The sequence below is a fragment of the Watersipora subatra genome, chromosome 2 (genome assembly GCF_963576615.1).
Source record: "Watersipora subatra chromosome 2, tzWatSuba1.1, whole genome shotgun sequence".
NCBI lineage: Eukaryota > Metazoa > Bryozoa > Gymnolaemata > Cheilostomatida > Watersiporidae > Watersipora > Watersipora subatra.
In genome coordinates, this window is record NC_088709.1 from 39,037,128 (window position 1) to 39,057,081 (window position 19,954).

At 34.7% G+C, this 19,954-nt stretch overlaps 1 protein-coding gene across 1 annotated transcript; it reads right to left on the reverse strand.

The window, feature by feature from the left end:
• Nucleotides 1–136: 136 nt before the first annotated feature.
• On the reverse strand, nucleotides 137–19,892 carry LOC137387369 (protein rogdi-like). Its single transcript, XM_068073774.1, has 9 exons — nucleotides 19,740–19,892; nucleotides 19,444–19,613; nucleotides 14,738–14,798; nucleotides 13,821–13,916; nucleotides 12,262–12,357; nucleotides 11,391–11,489; nucleotides 7,897–8,025; nucleotides 5,398–5,481; nucleotides 137–824 (listed from the first exon to the last, which is right to left on the reverse strand). Exons 1-9 carry the CDS (start codon nucleotides 19,776–19,778, stop codon nucleotides 729–731), a joined length of 870 nt encoding a protein of 289 aa, XP_067929875.1. The 5' UTR covers nucleotides 19,779–19,892; the 3' UTR covers nucleotides 137–728.
• Between the last annotated feature and the right edge of the window lie 62 nt (nucleotides 19,893–19,954).

Sequence of the window (19,954 nt, forward strand, 5' to 3'; positions counted from 1 at the left end):
TAGTATGATTAAATTTTTTAATGTAATTAGTACATCAACGTAACCAGATTTTCCACTTCTTAAACCTTCAATTTTATTTTACAAGCAACTATCGCTTATCAGTTTACCTCGGGAAGCGAAATGGCTGATCTTTGGCCCGCTAGTGAATTGAAGACAGCATGCTCAAAAGTTCAAAACTTAAAACATGTACCAATGCATTACATCTAACAAAAAACTGACCATGTTTCTGTAGGTGAATAGTCCTGCCTTGAAAAAGTAAAATTTGATGATTATTTTTGTTGTACATTTTATAAATTGATAGTTTTATATATTAACAAAAAAGAAGATAAGATCTGCTAAACCAATCATGGAAGCTAACCTGTGATGACATATGATGACCGTCATCACACAACAATAAGACAATGTGAGGTCTAATAAAAATTTAAATACATGGTGCTCATAACAGTTTAAGGGCTAAAAAAATAATTAACATTTTGTAATGAGCATAAGTTTGTGTAATTAATCATTGTATGAATGACCACCATTGATTGTGGTCCTCTTGTGTAGCATAGATCATCAGCATCTCTACTACAGCATTCATCTTTAGCCATATTATTACCAAATATGTTAAACATGACAGGGCCAAAAATCAAACAATACATGCTCACTAAAAAGGAGCATTTAAGAATTGACTTGTCTTCTGAAAATGATAGTAAATCTGTGCAACTAAATGGTCAGCAGCACTCGGGCTACACAAGAATAACTTCTCTCTCTGCGGTAGAGGCAGGCTCATGTGGAGATAACTTGTCACCTGGACAGTCTTTGTACTGACTAAAGACAGTAACCTAAAGCAGAAATATTTCTGAGTCAAGAATCAGGGATGAAAATAAACAAGCAATTGGCGATTAATATAATGTACAGTCATACCTCAACATTTGAGTGCCTCAACAAACAAGTGCCTCAACATACGAGAAGGTTGAGATCCGAGCAAAATTCTGAGAAAAAATATTTGCCATGAGATACCGTATGAGACACATTTGAGGTACGAGCATACGAGATGCTTCTCAATGCGGCAGCTAAGTATGCGAATATGTGAGAAGTCGCTCATGAGAACAGCATCACTTGGTATTTCTCGAAGGGTCAGTTTGAATAAGTTTTAAAAAGTCTGGCTAAAAAGAAAGGTGATAGCGAGTCAGAAAGTGAGGCAAAAGGAGCCAAGCCGAAAACCCAAAAATAAAAAATCGAAAATCATGTTAGGATTGGGTTTAGTGCAACGTAAGATTAAAACTTACTTTTAAGTGTATTTATAGTAAATTAAGCTCATTTAAGTCAAATTTAAAGTTATGTTATGTTACATTATATATATTAGTTATATTATATATATTAGTAATATTATATTAGTGTCACAAAAGTGCAGCGTACTGAACATGCTAATGAAAGCGATTTTACTGACGTTACATGACTGACACAGAACTGAGCGACAGTCACATTGTTTGACAGACAGCTATGTGACAGTCACATTGCCTGACATACAGCTAAGTGACAGTCACACTGTCTGACAGACAGCTGAGTGACAGTCACATTGTCTGACAGACAGCTAAGTGACAGTCACATTGTCTGACAGATAGCTAAATGACAGTCACATTGTCTGACAGACAGCTAAATGACAGTCACATTGTCTGACAGACAGCTGAGTGACAGTCACATGGTCTGACAGACAGCTGAGTGACAGTCACATTGTCTGACAGACAGCTGAGCGACAGTCACATTGTCTGACAGACAGCTGTGTGACAGTCACATTGTCTGACAGACAGCTGAGTGACAGTCACATGGTCTGACAGACAGCTGAGTGACAGTCACATTGTCTGACAGACAGCTGAGTGACAGTCACATTGTCTGACAGACAGCTGTGTGACAGAGAGCTGAGTCACATTGTCTAATATTATTGTTATATTATTAGCCAAAATAGTCGTCGTCGCCTGGCTGAGTTTTGCCTTAAACACCTTATAAATAACTGTTGCTATCTCTCTCTCTTTTTATGTGTTTTACTGTTAATCTATTTTATGTGATGCCTGTAATCATTACATACATAGTTAATTTAATCCCAGAGCTCGTAGTACAGAGTTAATTTTTATTTTGGTAGATGTATAAATAGCTACTTGAATCAAAGGCAATGAAAAGTGTGATTACAAAAAGAATAACAATATACTGTATCTTTATAGCAAGTTTAAGTAAATTTAATGAGTTTCACATAAATAAGGAACACAGAGAAAATGATGTACAATCTAGTGGAAGAAGAAAATAAAAACAATTAACTAATTGTTGCTAATAGCAACAGATTAACAAAAAAATTACAAAACAAACAAAAGCTTTTTAGGTATCGACTTCATTTTGTGGGAGGAAATTATTGCAAGTTGGCTTTTATTAAAAAGTCGTAGGAAGTTGTGGTAAGAGAGGCATCAATATACTCTTTCTAATGTGTCTGTGTATATAAAAAGTTTTATAGAGAAGAACAGCATATATGAAAAAAGCAACCATTAGCAAGGAACTGCCACAATAGTGCAAAAGGCATGATTAAATTTATAGCATAAGCAAAAAATTTGTCAGTTGCGAAATACAAAACTTTAATTTGTGAAAAACAATGAAACTGATGCCTACACCAGAATGAATAAAAAAGGACAGGACCATTTAGTCGATAAATTGAAAAAACGACCCAATATTGACAGATTTTCTACTATATTGTAAAACCATTTAGGGTAGTTGAAACCGAGAAGTTTGTTACTATTGCAATGATACCCTAGGACACTTATATTTCGCTAGTATTTAGTTTCGTGAGTAGCATACAGAGTAAAATTTCGCTGGAACTTAATTTCGCAGCTCTGATGAGTGCGAAAATATAGTGATGTGAAAATAAATGCAGTGGAACAAACATTAGATTCCTCAGGTCCAGTTCGCTGGTACGAAATATTTTTCAATTTGGGACTACCGTACTGTTTGGGCTGTAAACCGCACCTTTATATAAGCTACATGTGCTTTATTTTCCAAAAACGATAATAAAACAATACATAAGCCGCACCTTATTATAGGCCGCAGAAATAAGGACTGTGCTTTTTAACGCCATTTAAAACGGAACAGTGCAGAACGGCACAGTTTCGTATTATCCGACGCTTTTTAACTTAGTGCCTAATGGGACAGTACCGTGAGGCATTGTTTCGTATTTTCTTTCACAGCTAAAAGTGCACTAATTGGAGATTCCGTTAGTGCGCCCTAGCGGTGAAAGAAAAAGCCACAGAATACGCTACAGTGATTAGCCGCACCCTTGTAGGCCTACCTATAAGCCGCATGGCTCAAATCATCAGAAAAAGGTAGCGGCTAATCGTCCGAAAAGTACGGTAGTTTGTATTTGTGAACCGCAGGTAGAAATGTGTAGGCTAGATCAATAATGTAATTTGATCGCTTGCTGCCATTTGTTTCCTAGACTATCAATGACGTCAAAGCCGCAGTGACTGATTGGTACCAATATTAAAATTCAAGTATTTATAGCACGCAGTGCCGGTGGCCATGGCACCGGGTTGTTATTGCTTTTGGTTGGTAATAAAATTCATCACCACAATAATTATTATTCAATTTTATGACTTTTCCTACCAGACTTTCATCCTCATCAGTTACAAATTCAATGACTAAACTAATATCATCATCTTCTTCATTTGTCTAGGCTTTTCCAAAAAAAAATTATTATCTTAATTTGTTTTGCCAAGCTGCTCAGTCGGTGTATTAGCTATAATGAGTTTAGCAAAACTTGCCCAATGAGCCAACCACACACGAAATTTGCCTGCATTTCTAATATGACGATTTTATTGTGAATATCAATGAAGAAAGCCATTTATTTTCGCGTTTTCGCTCGTTCGTTATGATAGTTTAGTTTCGCTCATGAAATTTTCGCGAGAGGCTGTTGCCGCGAAAACGCGAAAGTTAGATGCCGCGAATACATAAGTGTCCTAGGGTATACTTTAATTTAATAGACTTAATTTTATAAAGTAGAGAAATTCTGGAAATTTTTATTTGTAAAACCTCCACCGAAATGTCAGTAGCATAAATGTATGCTGATTTCCAAGTGACTCGGCACATTTGGGTGAGAATCTAGAGAATCTAAAGATTGTATGGACACATACATGATTTAACATAAATACATATTAACTATAAATTAACTCTTAATATATAGTTAATATTAACTATTAACTCTTATTACTACCAGTATTCTTACTATTACTATCAATATTATTGATATAAGGATTGATATGAGAATTGACTATTATTATCATTCAGTGTTCCAATTGGACCCTCACAAGTTTGTGTGTGTGTCTGTATCTGTGCGTGTGTCTGTCTGTATGTGTGCCTGTGTGTGTCTGTCTGCGTGTACTATGGTTTGTTCAGCCATAGCTATTAAAATTTAGCAATGACATATCCGTTTCATCCTGGATTCGAACTCCGGAGATCGCAATCACAAGTTTCAAACGAGGTATTTAACCACACAGCTATAAGCCACCAAGCTTTTCAGTCCTTAGCATTCTATCGTTCTTATCATACACCGTATACCTATATACCTATATACGCATATGCACATGCTACATGTAAATGTGCACTTTTGATTATCAACTAATATTACCTTTTTCTTTTTTTATTTTTTGAAATTGTTTAAAAACTAAAGTTTTGCTAGCATTGCCAATCTATTAAATTTGTCATTTTTAAATGTTCCGTTTTAATTTCAAATGTGCAATCTACATTTCTATTTCCAGTTTTTTGTAAGGTTGAAATGCTAAATCGGTAAAAACTAATACTTTCCACGCAGACAATCATATTATCTCCAGTAGGAATAGCCTCTACATTCTCTCTTCATTCGGTCAGACAAAGTACCAGACAAAGACAGTACGATATCTCACATTTCCATTTGTCCCAGTATCAAGAGGTACCAGTAACGTCGTATTCAAAGTTTTGAAGAATAGCTTCTGCTGAACAGTAACCTTTTTTTATACACACACACTTCTATGCACGAATTGTTATTACCAATTCAACATATTCAGGATTTTTTATTTTGTTTTTTTTCAGTTCATATCAATTGTATCATCACCAAAACATCTTTTATTGTAATCGTAGCAAAACAGACTTAATTTAGCTATTACTTGCTAATTATTATACATTCGTATTTAAACATTTTTATAGTTGTTTTAATTTGTTTCTTAATGTATTTGATTTGCACAAACCATTTTTTTCATGAAGTTTCAAAGTTAAAATAGTAACTGTTGTTATATGTTAAATAAAATAAAATTTTCTGTGCCAAGACTTTTTTATCCGGGCATTCACCTAGTTTATGATATGATACAAAATAACAGGTAGCTGTAAAAGAGTGGAAACCCCTACCTTATCTTTGAGTTGTTGGCAGTGTTGTAGGGCAGCTGTGAACATTACTATGACATCACTAAACCAAGGAACGGAGACCTCAGCCTGACAAGCAACACAAGCGACTACATATATGAACACCAAAACTAAAAAGTATATATAAACCTCTATTTGAACACCACCTCTATTTGAGTGACACTATGGAGGAAAGGTAGAAAAATAGGGCGCCACCCTTTAATTGAACACAACTTCTATTTGACTGATACAAGTTTTAGTTGTTTAAAAGACATTTTTAATCTTTACGAACCCATAATAGCAGGTGATCAGTAGAAAAGTGTCTACAAAACCATACTAATAATAAGTTGATTACATCAATAACAATTAATTCGCTCGTTGTTTCTTTTCATATCAAAGTCCGTTTTTATACTCCAGGTCTTTAGGTTTTTTCGTTAAAGACTTTGATTGCAACACCATGGGAATAATTAGTAACTGTATCAGGCTAATAGTAGTTTCTTTTTTAACGCCGTCTTGATACTTTAATATATGTGGAAAAAAGTTTCTGCATTTACGATGGAAAATGTGCTGCTACGTATTTTGAGACTAACATTTTGAGGCTATTTTGGTTACACGCAGTTTCTTTTTATTCTTGTTAGAAGTTTCTATTCAAAATAGCGCCGCGTAAAGGTTTTGCTCTGCTAAACAATTGTTTGGATGCTAATAGCGACTAGTTCAGCTGTGCAGAAGATGGGTTGAGGCCAGAAGGTATTGAACAGCCAGAAGAACATGAAATGATTTTAAATGAAGGAAACAATCAGAACGCAAACAGCAGACTACGCTAATATTAATGTTTTAAAAATGTTAATATTTGTTTTTAAATTTTTGTTGCTGCATGTATTACATTTACGGTTTGTTTATGTCACCTGATCTTGAATATATATTTGTAACATTTGATAAATTATTATTATACGCTGTAAAACCTATAAAATTGGCAGATTAATATCATATTATTTGATAGCATGATTGCGGCAGTCTGAACTCAGCTGACAATGGATCGATGCTCGTAACTCCTGTTCTACTGCGCAGAAAAGCCAGTTTTGGCTGCAACCTGTAGCAAACATATCGATGAGTGTAATGAGCTCTTATGCAAACTTGTTAAATATAGTTATAAAATGAAAATATGCCTTCAAATTTAAAATGTAATAAAAAACTTAAAAGCTTCAACAAATTGCAACGCAGGCTATAAGATCATTATAGGTTAATTGTATGCAATAGATATCAACTGGTGGAAAGATACACGTATCAGTTTCCTCAACTATATTTAACATTTATTTAAAGGTCCACAACAAGTTGGTGGTAAGTTGAGCAAAGTTCTTGCCTCCAAATGGATTAATGTCACTCCGCCCGAAAGAGAGTACAAAATATAGGCGACATTCGATTCGCCCATGAAAAGGTTAAATTTATCTGCTCAGTATTCTGACAAGTTGTTTGCAAAATAAAATGCCACTCTTTATTTGAACATCACTTCTAGTAAAGTGCCACTCTAAGGGAAGGGTTGACAAATAAAGCAACATGGCATTCAAATAAAGGTTTTACAGTACGTGCTTTGGGCTCAACATAATATCATGATACAGAATGAAAAACTTAAGACAATGGTGAAACAAAGAAAGCTATGAATTTATATCTCTTCAGAAAACTAAACCAAGATGAGCCTAAAACCAAAATTGTTTTAGCTACTCATAAAAAACTGATTAGCCTAAGATCTAGTGAAGTAGCTACAATTCCTATGTACATGACAGGAGTATTTGTAGAAAAGTTAAGCGCAAACCCCTAGAACTAACTATGAGAGAGCCACGCATGAGATCTGTCTTTCCTTGTAAATTGATACAGCATTTTAATCGTGGCAGTGACCACAATATGTCTAAAATTTCATCAGAATTTCGTACGCAATTCTACAGATTTACAAGTGGCTCGGAGAGGCAAATAATCAGCTATTTTAATGGCATGAGCTCATCTCTGCTGATGACAGTGACATAAGAGAAAGAATCAAAATTTTAAATGACTTTCAAAATGAAAAAGACTTGCCAAGTAATAAAACTGCAGTCTTAAACCACCGAAGGCTTATATCCACTAAGATTATGATTCTTCATGGCAAATCTGAAGTTATGTTCTTTTTGCAAAACCTACAGCTTCGCAATTGACTAAGTATAGAAGCTATTTGCTTACGAAACTGCATAAACCTTCAGTGCTATCAAGTACGCAAGTTTTGTTTATCGAAAAAAAACTTGTCAGATATGTATGATATAGTCTCACCTGAAACCTGTCAGATATGTATAATATAGTCTCATCTGAAACCTGTCAGATATGTATAATATAGTCTCACCCGAAACCTGTCAGATATATATAATATAGTCTCACCTGAAACCTGTCAGATATGTATAATATAGTCTCATCCGAAACCTGTCAGATATGTATAATATAGTCTCACCTGAAACCTGTCAGATATATATAATACAGTCTCACCTGAAATCTGTCTGTTATCTCAAGTTTCCTAGAAGAGTGACTGACATGGTAAAGCGCAAATACCAACTTTGTTGCGTGGACATAAAAACTCACTGCTACTTCTGCTGGCAAAGGAGGATTTAAAGACTTCTACAAAAGAAAAGAGCTACATACTGAAACAAACATAATGGATTTGATAAAGTGATAAAATGTACACACACAAAGCTGTTTACTAGACGAATATCGGAATAGTCCATAGTAATCTCCATGTGTAATGGTCATTAATTATCGGCGCATGCCCACGCAGTGAGCAGTAGTGCAAGTCAATGACAGATGTGTACTCTTATCATTACATCTATTTAGCAGACTATTCACGAAATAGGTAAAAACTTCATTTAGTTGATTGGCAATATACTATTAGTTGTGTAATTATTGAGTAAATCAGATGTTTAAGATAATAATAAGATGTAATGAGATGTAATGTTAGCTTAGAACACTTTAATTGCTTCGTCATCAAAACTAACTTACCCAAGATGCATTGCCAAAGAATTGAGACTGACTGTATGCCGCTATTAATATTAGTAACAACCACTGATCATTATTGCAATATATGGTAATTATAATACTCAAAACACTAATAATACTAATCAAAACACGGATAAGTATAGCGCTAGTCAGCCTTTAATCTTGCTGTCACTAAACATTCGTTTCACATCTTGGAAAGCGTGTAGTTAAATAAATGAACCCTATCAACATGACTTGATGAGTTACACATAAGAGTTCTGCACTGCAGGATGATTAATGATATTCATGTATTGCTTATACTTTCCAACTCTTTCCTTACTTGTTGGATAATAATTGGTTTACACTTTTTCTATTACCGTAAATTCTGGCGTATAAGTCGAAAATTTGACACAAAATTTCAAGCTTAAAAATCCATCCTCGTTTTTCATGAAACGAATTCTAGTAAAATTCAACTTCAAAAAACCTTCGAACATCAAAATTAAATGGTATGAAATACAGGAATTTATTTATAAAATAGTAAAATGCTAGTAATCCTACTCAACATGACATCAAACACAAAGTCCCACTCTTCACCATTTAAATTGCCATTGCTAAGATTCTCTTCTGGAATAAAGTGTTTTTCTTGACACATTTACTATCCATCCTTTTGCTTGTTTATGAATATGTAACAAATCCTGGCAAAAATCTGTTTTGTGGCAAGGCTTTTCTGTTCAAAATGTGTGTATTATCAAAGGTGGCTGTTTCATTCTATTGGCAAGGTGGATCAATACGACAGTGAAATAATGATTTTCGTGCCTTGTGGTCTTCACTAGAACTGTCATCTCTCGTACCTTTGTTAATTGTTGTATGTATTGCCCATGGCACATAAAACATTGGCGTTTTTCAATGTCATGTCCCCAGCTATGTATCGCCCGCCTCTGATGCCAACTAAACTTATAGCAATCAAGCGATTTGAGCCAGAGAAGGGGATTGACTTATACAGCAGGTACGTGTCAAAACCAGGAATTTTCAACTAAACTTTATAACTCGACTTATAAGGCGGGTCTACTTGTACGCCCGAATTTACGGTATATTATTTTAATGGAACCTGGAAAAGCTCACATCAGAGCTTAAAAAGCTTGGTGTCACTTACTCTCACAAATGAGAAAAAAAGACTACAGTTTTATAGGTGTCTAACATTATATAATTACAGTATATCCCCACATATAAGCTGATTCCAAAACACAATTTTTTTTAACCAAACTAAGGGGTCAGTCCGGCTTAAACACGAGTAACTCTGATTGAAAACAAAGAAAATGACATTATGTTAAGTTAATTTTAACAACTACAACTCAAACCTTTATTAACTCAACTTTATTAATAAAAGTAAAACAACAATAATGGCTACCACTACCATTAACTCTTTCGCTACTAAATTCTTTTTTTTATAGATAATTAAATATTCGGTAAAACCAAATATTTGACATCGCCACATATAAGTTGTCATAACATCTGACCAAATTAATTAGAATAACATTTACACCGTCTGATGCTATTAACAGGCCCCAAATGTGTTGCAGAATGAGTTCAGACACTTTTTGGCCCCTTCATACTACCAGGTTGACAAGTTGAACATGTTCTGAATCAGAAGAGTTACTACTATTACTATAGCTTAAGGCATTATAATTATTGTTAAAAATAAATACTCACTGTCACTACTACTATTACTCAATAAATAATCATCGGAAATCCATTGATCTACAATTTGTTAAGCTTACGTATCTTTAATGCGTCTGAACATTATGGAGAAGAAATAGCTATAAAAATGTCCTTCTGCAAAGTGAAACTAAGCTCCGCATGAGATGAAAGCATGTTTTCTATTGGCTCAACGCAACGACATGATTGTTTCCTTTCAATTAAGTGGAAACATGATAAGCTAATTATACAACTACTCACTAATAAGAAACTTTTTGTACTAAGCCTGCAAAAGCCATTTACATTTCCGCAACCTTTTGCTTTGATAGGTAAATATTGCGTGTTACGATTTATAGAGTTGGCTTATGCAACTTCTTATTAATTCCGTAGTTTCGGCTGTTTTCAAGGGTCGGCTTATATATGAGATAGGAATACTGCGGGGAAATACGGTCAGCGTAATAAGCCTATATCCACCCTCTCCCCCTCCTTTGCTCTCTCCACCCTCTCCCCTCCTTCCTCTCCCTCCCTCTCCTCTCCACCCCTATCTCTACCCTCTCCCCCTCCTTTGCTCTCCTTCCTCTCCCTCCCTCTCCTCTCCACCCCTATCTCCACCCTCTCCCCCTCCTTTGCTCTCCTTCCTCTCCCTCCCTCTCCTCTTCACCCCTATCTCTCCTTCTCTCAGTTCAGCATTATCCCCTATCAGTTATAGTAAAAACGAAAAGGGAAACCGATAGGTGATAAATTTAAGCCAATGACAATGTTGAAGTTGAGCAAAATACATAATAAAACTTAGCTTCAAGTATGAGTTTAGCAAGCTAAATTCGTCCGAGTTAAATTCAATTTTTATGTTATACATCTGTCTCGAAGATAAGAACTCCCTATGGCTATGGTATGTACTGCACATAGTACATTGTAAGTCTAGATTTTTTTGCAGATCGTAACCAATAAATACACCAAAGTTACTGTAGGTAACTATAGTTACTAAGATTAATAAATTATTTTATTAATAATTTTTAATATGCACAGTACATATACAAAATGTTGATGTTTTTTACCAGGAGGTATTTGCATCAAACAAACACTGAGTTTCTATATATTGTCGCCTCACAATGCCAACACTGAAACGAAATAAAATCATACGGCGACAGTTTAATGTACTTCAAAAACTTTGTTAAAGTTAACATTTATCTCATCAGCAACTGCATTAGATATGCACCAATCGAATTTTCTTTACCCTGACCTACTGACGTACAAATACACGGCCACGCCATAAATACTGAAAATAGAGGTGGGAGTAAAAAAAAAACAGCACTTACGGTGTTTATGCTCCTGCGTAATTCCTCGATTGTCTTTCTCTTCGGTACAACAATACTCATTCTCGCTTCGTTTAGTGACGAGATGAGGGTGTTGAGTAACTGCAACATAGAAAGGAGATAATCATATAATCATCTGAAGGCACCAATGAAGTAATGAAACACCCAATTATGTGTCTCTCTCCTATTCGACAACCTTAAACCTGGCCTACCTTGAAAATCTGTCCTCCTAAAAAGGTTGGGACGCGTACTGACAAAATGTGTCATTAGCATAGCCAATGGGTTGGCTACGCTAACGGCGATTGGCAATGAGTCGTTATGACAATCAACATGATGGTCTACCTTGGTAACCACTACTCCTACCTTACCTTGGTAACCACTACTCCTACCTTACCTTGGTAACCACTACTCCTACCTTACCTTGGTAACCACTACTCCTACCTTACCTTGGTAACCACTACTCCTACCTTACCTTGGTAACCACTACTCCTACCTTACCTTGGTAACCACTACTCCTACCTTACCTTGGTAACCACTACTCCTACCTTACCTTGGTAACCACTACTCCTACCTTACCTTGGTAACCACTACTCCTACCTTACCTTGGTAACCACTACTCCTACCTTACCTTGGTAACCACTACTCCTACCTTACCTTGGTAACCACTACTCCTACCTTACCTTATAGCGTATTAGATAGGGTATAAGTTATGGTATATATATATATATAACCTGCCCATATTTTACTTTGATAAGTCTACTGATAGCCAAGTATTAAAGACAGGGAGATAGCAAAGGTGAAACACAGAGGAGTGTGATTATGCCCTCTAAATACACAGACATACGCACAAGCGCATGTGCTTGAACGCACTTACTGATACAGCTTCCTTTCCAGATGTGAAGCCACCCATATCTAACCTTCTATTCACCTCGACCAATGCCTTTGATAGAAAGTTGCCCGCATCTTGCAGCTAAAAGAATGATTTAGTGTGTCTGAAAACGCGACTGTAAAATTTAGGAATATGAATTTATAAAATTTTTTTATAAAAATTACCATTCAGTTTCAAAGCTAGTAAAATGTCAGTAAATAACTCTACTTGACCAAATTAACCATGTGTGTGGGAATTATGTCAAACATTGATTTACAATCACGTTGGCATACTATTGACTTACAATCATGTTGACATACTAATCGGAAAATAAAAATTAAACAAATATTTCTGTATATTCAAATGAATTTTGAAATTACAAATGTTCTCAAACTGTTGTGGGTTTGTTAGTCATAGAATGCAGTTCTTCAAACAGTTCAGTTCTACAGCGCTTAAACAACATTGAGTATCGTGTCATAGCTTCCTTTTACAGTTTAACATCCCAAACATTCTACTGTAAAGGGAATAGCCAAGAGAAGAAGGTAATACTTGCCCAAAACTAAAAAAAATTACACAACAGGCATATTTAAATCACATCATATACAAAACGAGCATTATTGTAAATAGGAAAGTGAAACAGATGCAAAAAGAAAACCTGAAACAGGTGTTAAAAACTGGGCTAAAAACAAAATGTAACAAATAATGAATATAAAAAATCAGTTATATTAATTTAAAATTCATGCAGTTTAATGGGTATATTTCTAGGTTTATGTAGCGTAGCCTTGTTTCAACACTTGTACATATAAAACAATTTTTCATTACTACGCCAATAAACTTTGACACCTTCTATTCTTCTTACATACACGTTATAGTACATCCTGTACATGCCTATAATAACTTTAACACCATGAGAAAGTTTAGCATGATGAAATTCAAAATTATCCGCACTGATCTAAAACGTTAGAGTGGTAGAGATGAAATATGTATTCGAAATTTCTAATCCGTGAAAGTGTTACAAAAGTTTCTGTTTTGAAATATTGGTAAAATATTAAAACTTAATTAAGAAATCATATCTGATTATTTATAGTTTGAAGTTGTTTTAATATAAATCAAGGATTTTTTAAAGCATTTTGAATTTAAAGAATGCATGGCAACTATACAGTCAATCGCAAGATATCAGAATACACAACTATTAAGCAATGCCTTCTACAATAAGTCATAGATGCATATGCTAACAGACCAACACTTTCAAGGTGACTCCGTCAACTATGAGCAGTATTGTTGAGACAACAAAATTCTACCAGACATGCAATATAAACGTGCTGAACGTATTTCATATACATGTACATAAAAAGTAGCAGTCCATGACACCAAGATTTTTTGGTATAGATTTGTACCCTATACTATTTAATGAAAATACCACATGCAGGCACATAACACATCATTAGACAACTGATGAGTTTCTTGCTATAAGTTGAAACACGTCTGACTAAGAGACACATAATTCTAACAAATGATCCATCAACGGTTAGAGTATTCAAGAAGAAGCAATGAATATGGCACACTTGCTGCAATTTCCAACAGTTGTCTGGCTGTATGATAGTCCTCATGAGCCCAGCTCCATGCTGTCCTTTTACTGCTGGAATCCTAAGATTGACATCCTAAAATAGAGTAGCTCGACAATCAACTGACACTATCAACTGACACGATCAACTGACACGATCAACTGACACGATCAACTGGCACGATCAACAGACACTATCAACTGATACTATCAAATGACACTATCAACTGATACTATCAAATGACACTATCAACTGACACTATCAACTGACACTATCAACTGACACGATCAATTGACACGATCAACTGACACGATCAACTGACGCTATCAACTGAATCGATCAACTGACACTATCAACTGACACTATCAACTGACACTATCAACTGGCACTATCAACTGACACTATCAACTGATACTATCAAATGACACTATCAACTGATAATATCAACTGATAATATCAACTGACACTATCAACTGATAATATCAACTGACAAAATCAACTGACACTATCAACTGACAAAATCAACTGACACTATCAACTGACACTAACAACTGACACTATTACCGATGCTATCAACCAACACTATCAACTGGTACTTTTAACTGACTAATCTAAGCAATAGAGACTGTATTTTGTGTTTACAAATTCTAACTCCTGACATGCTCATTCTGTCGGCCAAATACTTCGTTTTACTAGCAAAGATACTACCAAAATACGAATACGCAAAAGTACAAGAAACTGGGTTTCAGAGACTGCCTATCTCACCACTGATGCAGTGGATACTCTCATACATCCTTACTTCGAAATGGCAAAGCTAGGGAGAGCGCAATTGAATTTCCAGACTATTTACACATGATGGAGGGCAGCAATGCTAGCGAGAAACAAGCAATGCGAGGAATGTTAGATAGCCAACTCACAGCATCGCAGATGTTGTCACCAAGAAGTGTGACCATACCTTTGATATTCGTTTGACCTGACCTAGAACCAAATTTTAAGATATCATAGTTATATATGCATATACGCAAATGTTAAAATACTTCATGAGTCGCAATAATAAAAGTGCTGCTAACGATGCAGTATATGGACAGAGTTTATATAAGACACTATTCAGCTGATTGCGATTGACAAGAAAATCATATGATGTGACGATATGATAGAAAAATTAGAATAGAATGTAAATTATTTAATTAATAATTCACTCCTAACCTATGATACTGTAATACAGTATTTGAAGAATAGAAGCAAGAAACATTTGTCATATAGAATCGTTTCGCTGGAGATAGTAAGGTAGCAACCGTATGTAGCTACATATAGCCTCGGAGGGAAACGAGACTTTGTATTATATCATATGACACTCTGTCCTTTGCCAAAATACCAGAGAAGAAGTTATCTATCGCATCTTTTTTAAGACCAGTAATTAAGACAGCTAATACATAGGTTTTTGTGAAGTAGCTGATAGTGTAGTGGGAATGTACTGATTTATGAGTTTATTAGTATGGCACTCCTGAACAAGAATTCAAAATTGCATATGCCAGAGCTGTGTCCAAATCAGTGGCAATTCAAATAATCGAATAGTTCAAACAAATCACCACTTTAATTCTAGTCAGTGTTCATTTGATTCAATTTGGACAAATGCAAAAGTATATTGGATTTGATAGACACCTCAGAATATTAGGAGACATTTTTTCATGCAACCTTCTGGCGGATAATTGATCAGGTATGAAACTGCCATACATGCAGTTTAGTACAGGCACCTACACATATCCTAGTAAAATTTCTATCGAAGGCAGTTTCAGTATTTTCATACTGGTATTAAAATGACCAGCCTAATGTTAGCTACCCTGCTTTGTCAATGATATTTGAAGCAGTTGCTGCGTCGTTGAAGAAAAAGTTGCCAAGTGGCTGACAATAGAAGATATATTTTACGGTCTGATTTAATCGTTTAATATAATAACTTCTGATTGATTTTGGATTCATAGCCATTGGATTTAATAACACCAAAATAAATGTATTTATCATTTAATAACGATGACGTGTGATTTATTGTTATAGTATTATAATGAGTTTTTAGGGTTGCTATATCGCCAATGATAAAAACAGATTACCATAAAACCTTTATTTGAATACCATGGCGCTCCATTTTTCAACTCTTTCCTTATAGTGGCGATCAAATAGAGGTGGCGTTCAAATAGAGACTGGCGTTGCACTTTTTGAATAGCACGTCAGAATTTTGGGAAGATTAATTTAACCCTTTTACGGGCGAAGCGAATGTCGCCTATATTTTGCACTGTCCTTCACTGTTACTTCTTTTAAAGTTTTCGATGTTGTAAGAGCAAAGCATACGAAATGTTTACTTTTTGTTTTCTTATTTATCATCATAGATAGAAAATCTTTTATTAAAGTTAAACACGATCTATATCTACCCGTTTTTATCTATAGTATGCAGTATACAGTACAGTTCATGGTGCAAAATGTTAAAAAATAGTTTACCGAAGTTGTTAAATTGACTTGGAACAGATTAAAACTTACATATATTCATTCTAATGAGAAAACCTGTTTCGTGTCTCGAACAATTCGGTTTTCGACCAACCTTCTGGAACGGATTGTGTTCGAGAACCGAAGTTTCACTGTAACAATTTATCAAATATATATTCAAGAACAAGTGACATACTCAACCATACTTATAATACATGCAGAAACAAAAATTAACATGCTTGAAACAAAAATATTTGTGTTCTGATTGTTGTTTTGGATAAAACGAACATTTTCTTCTTGCTGCCCGATACCTTCCACAATGTCTTCTGACCACAACTCTTCTGCACTGCTGAACTAGGCGATATTAGCGTCCAAACAATTTTTTAGCAGAGCAAAAATTTTAAGCTTCGAATTTCGCACAAATGCAATGCGTAAAAGATAGCCTAAGCAAGCACAATTTTTAGCCTAAAAACAGTCTGTCATACACCATCATACATGTAAACCGTTGTTTTCACATACGTCAAACATTAAGACCGTGTTAAACAAGAAACTAGTATGTTAGTGTTGTTAGACTATTAGTCTGATACAGTTACTAATTATTTGTGCTGCTTTCAAAGTTTTAACGAGAAAACCAAAAAGCTTAGAAGTTGGGAAACGGACTTCGATACTAACAGAAACAATGAAAGAATTAATTGTTATTGATGTAATCGAGTCAATATTAGTACAATTATGTGGACACTTTTCTATAGTGGCGGTCAAATGAAGATGTCGTTCAACTAAAGGATGGTTATCTATTTTTCAACCCTTCTGCAATGGGATAAAGAGTATGCGTAGATATGCATTCTATTAGATGTAGCGTTCAAACAAAGGTGGCATTCAAATAGAGGTTTTGCGGTATCTTAACTTATTCTCAGGATATTTTCTGCTCCGACAGAAATCATTTTTTAGCAAAAGTGGATTCATGAAGTTCACAAGGCGAAGTTCTCTACCTGAATCAAATTTTTGGAAAATCTTCGTTTCTGGAATGTCAAGGCGAAAGGTTAGTGATAAAATGAGAGTTTAAAATATTTGCCATTTACAATAATTTGGTTTATTTTTAATATTTTATGTTTTGCTTACAGTTTTCCTCGCGCCAAGATACATGAAATATGCCAAATCCATCTATAGATATAATACAAGAAAAGAAATACTTCACTGATCATCCGCTTATTGCTATTACTTGTATGCAGTACAATATATAACACCACTCGCTGAATGCCTGGCATTGCCTAGGTAATGAAAGTCTTTCATTAACAACAGCTACCATTTTAACTTTCAAACTTCGTATGAGAAAATTGTCTTGCACAGTTCAAATAAATTTAAAAAAAATCAAAACAACTGTATAGGTTTTGAAACTTTTTCAAGCAACTGTAACTTTTAAACTTCATGCAATGAGAAAAATTTTATTGTACAGTTCAAATAAATTAAAAGAAAAAATACAACAACTGTAAAGGTGTTTAAATGTAAATGTGAAATAATTAGCAAGTAATGGCTAAATAAAGTCTGTTTTGCTACGATTACAATGAAAATGATTTGGTAATGATACAATTAATGTAACTGAGAAAACAAAATAAAAATCATGAATATGTTGAATTGATAACAACAATTAGTGCATTGAAGTGTGTGTATAGAAAAAGGTTACTGTTGCCGCAGAAGATCATTTATCGAAACTTCGAATATGACGATACTGGTACCTTGTAATGCTGGTACCTCTTAATACTGGTATAAACGTAAAAATGAGGTATCAGACTGCCTTAGTCCGATACTTTGTCAGACCAAATGAAGAGAGAATGTAGAGGCAATTTCTACTTGAGATAATAAAATTTTCCACATGAAAAGTATTTAGCCTTTACAGATTTAGCCATCGAACCTTAGAAAAAATCGGAAATAGGAGTGTAATGGCACATTTGAAAATTACAAATTAAAAAAATACGTAATGAGTAACAGTGAAAAAACTTTTAAAAGAAAAGCAAACGCAAAAGGTAATATTAATTAATATTAAAAAGTACATTTTTAGCGTGTGGAATTGCGATAAGGATAAAAAAAGAGTTGAGATATGGTAAGAACGGCTTAGCCTAGTGGTTACTCGCGCTTTTTAGTAGACTTATGGTTGGAATGTCGCTAGTTCAAATACAGCATAAAGGAGGTTTTTGCTGCTATGACTTTTTTGCTATAACTGGACAGACCAACTTTGAAATTTATATATATACTAGCTGTGCTAGCTGGCGTTGCACGGGTATTAAAAATCAGCTTATAAATAATGAGAGGTAATGAGAGTTGCCTGCTACTTGCCATTAGCCTAGCACATTGCCAATGGATAATTTGAGTAAGCTTACTAATAAGAGCTACCGCTTCTCATGACGTTTCGCCATCAAGTTGCGTCGTGACGGAAAATGGTAGAGTATTTGCTCCCATGTAGCGAAATATACCGCCTCATGAATTAATCAAGCTCGTGTGGCTGAACTGGCAAGGTATCAGACTAGCAAACCAGAGAATCCGAGATCAAATCTTCTGCGATATGTATTCTATATTCCAAGATTTTAATAGCTATAGCTGGACACGCCCAATGACGACAGATACACACACGACCAACTGGGAGAAATATATATAATGTAGATTATTATTTGTAAATTATATTTATATATATACATACTTTATAGACAAGAGGAAACTTATGGTAACCTTCTTTATCCCAGTGAATATCTGCATTGTTTCTTAATTTTCTATACAGGTCTAATAATTTGTCAAATATTTCCAAATCATCATCGGGTGATTTGGGATTTGAATTATGTGTATCAGGCAGGTGATTTGATTTGTTAGATATCATTTGACACAAACAGGTAAATGGTTTTAAGCAAATCATTTAATAAATATTGATGTCAGATAAAAAATTTGATTTGAAAACAGGTCTGGCATATGCATCATGTATTAATACATATTTGACAGCCGTTTACATGCTAACCTTTTGAACTTATCCACATGCACTTGCCTTCGACTGTTAAACTATTAACGTTAACCTGCATAATTAGAAAAAAACATTAAGTTGATATCAAACTTAACTTTCGGTAAAGCAAATGTTCCAATTTAAATGATGATAATGTAGACTTACTCAAATACATTGCTTATAATGAATTTGTCGGGTTTAACTAGATTATCAATGCCTCTGTTTTCAAGAGTCAAGTGCAATGGGAACCTTCGAGAGCATTCCACAAGAATTTCCTTGACATTCTGCAAAGCACGCAAAGACTCTTGCTCGAGAATCCACCTAAACTCTTTGCTCTACAATTATTTAATGTATAGTACATTAACATGCAAATATTACAAATTATCTATACTAAAATAATTAAAAATCAAATAATATATGGAATGAGAAAAGCCAGCTATCTAATTTTGATTGATACTGACCAGCGCGCAAGAAGCTTCCGACTCAGATGCTGAAGACATTTCGGACGAATAAAGCACACAACCCCGGCAGCTGTGACGCTGGGGTTATCTGTTAATGCTGACAATTAGCAGATCGTTTTATCGGAATTTTTATCGGATTCTTCCTCTGTTACAAAGACTATGTTTTCAGGCAGCGTGTTTAAAGCAGGACCGCACTAGAAGAGTGTCACGTGACA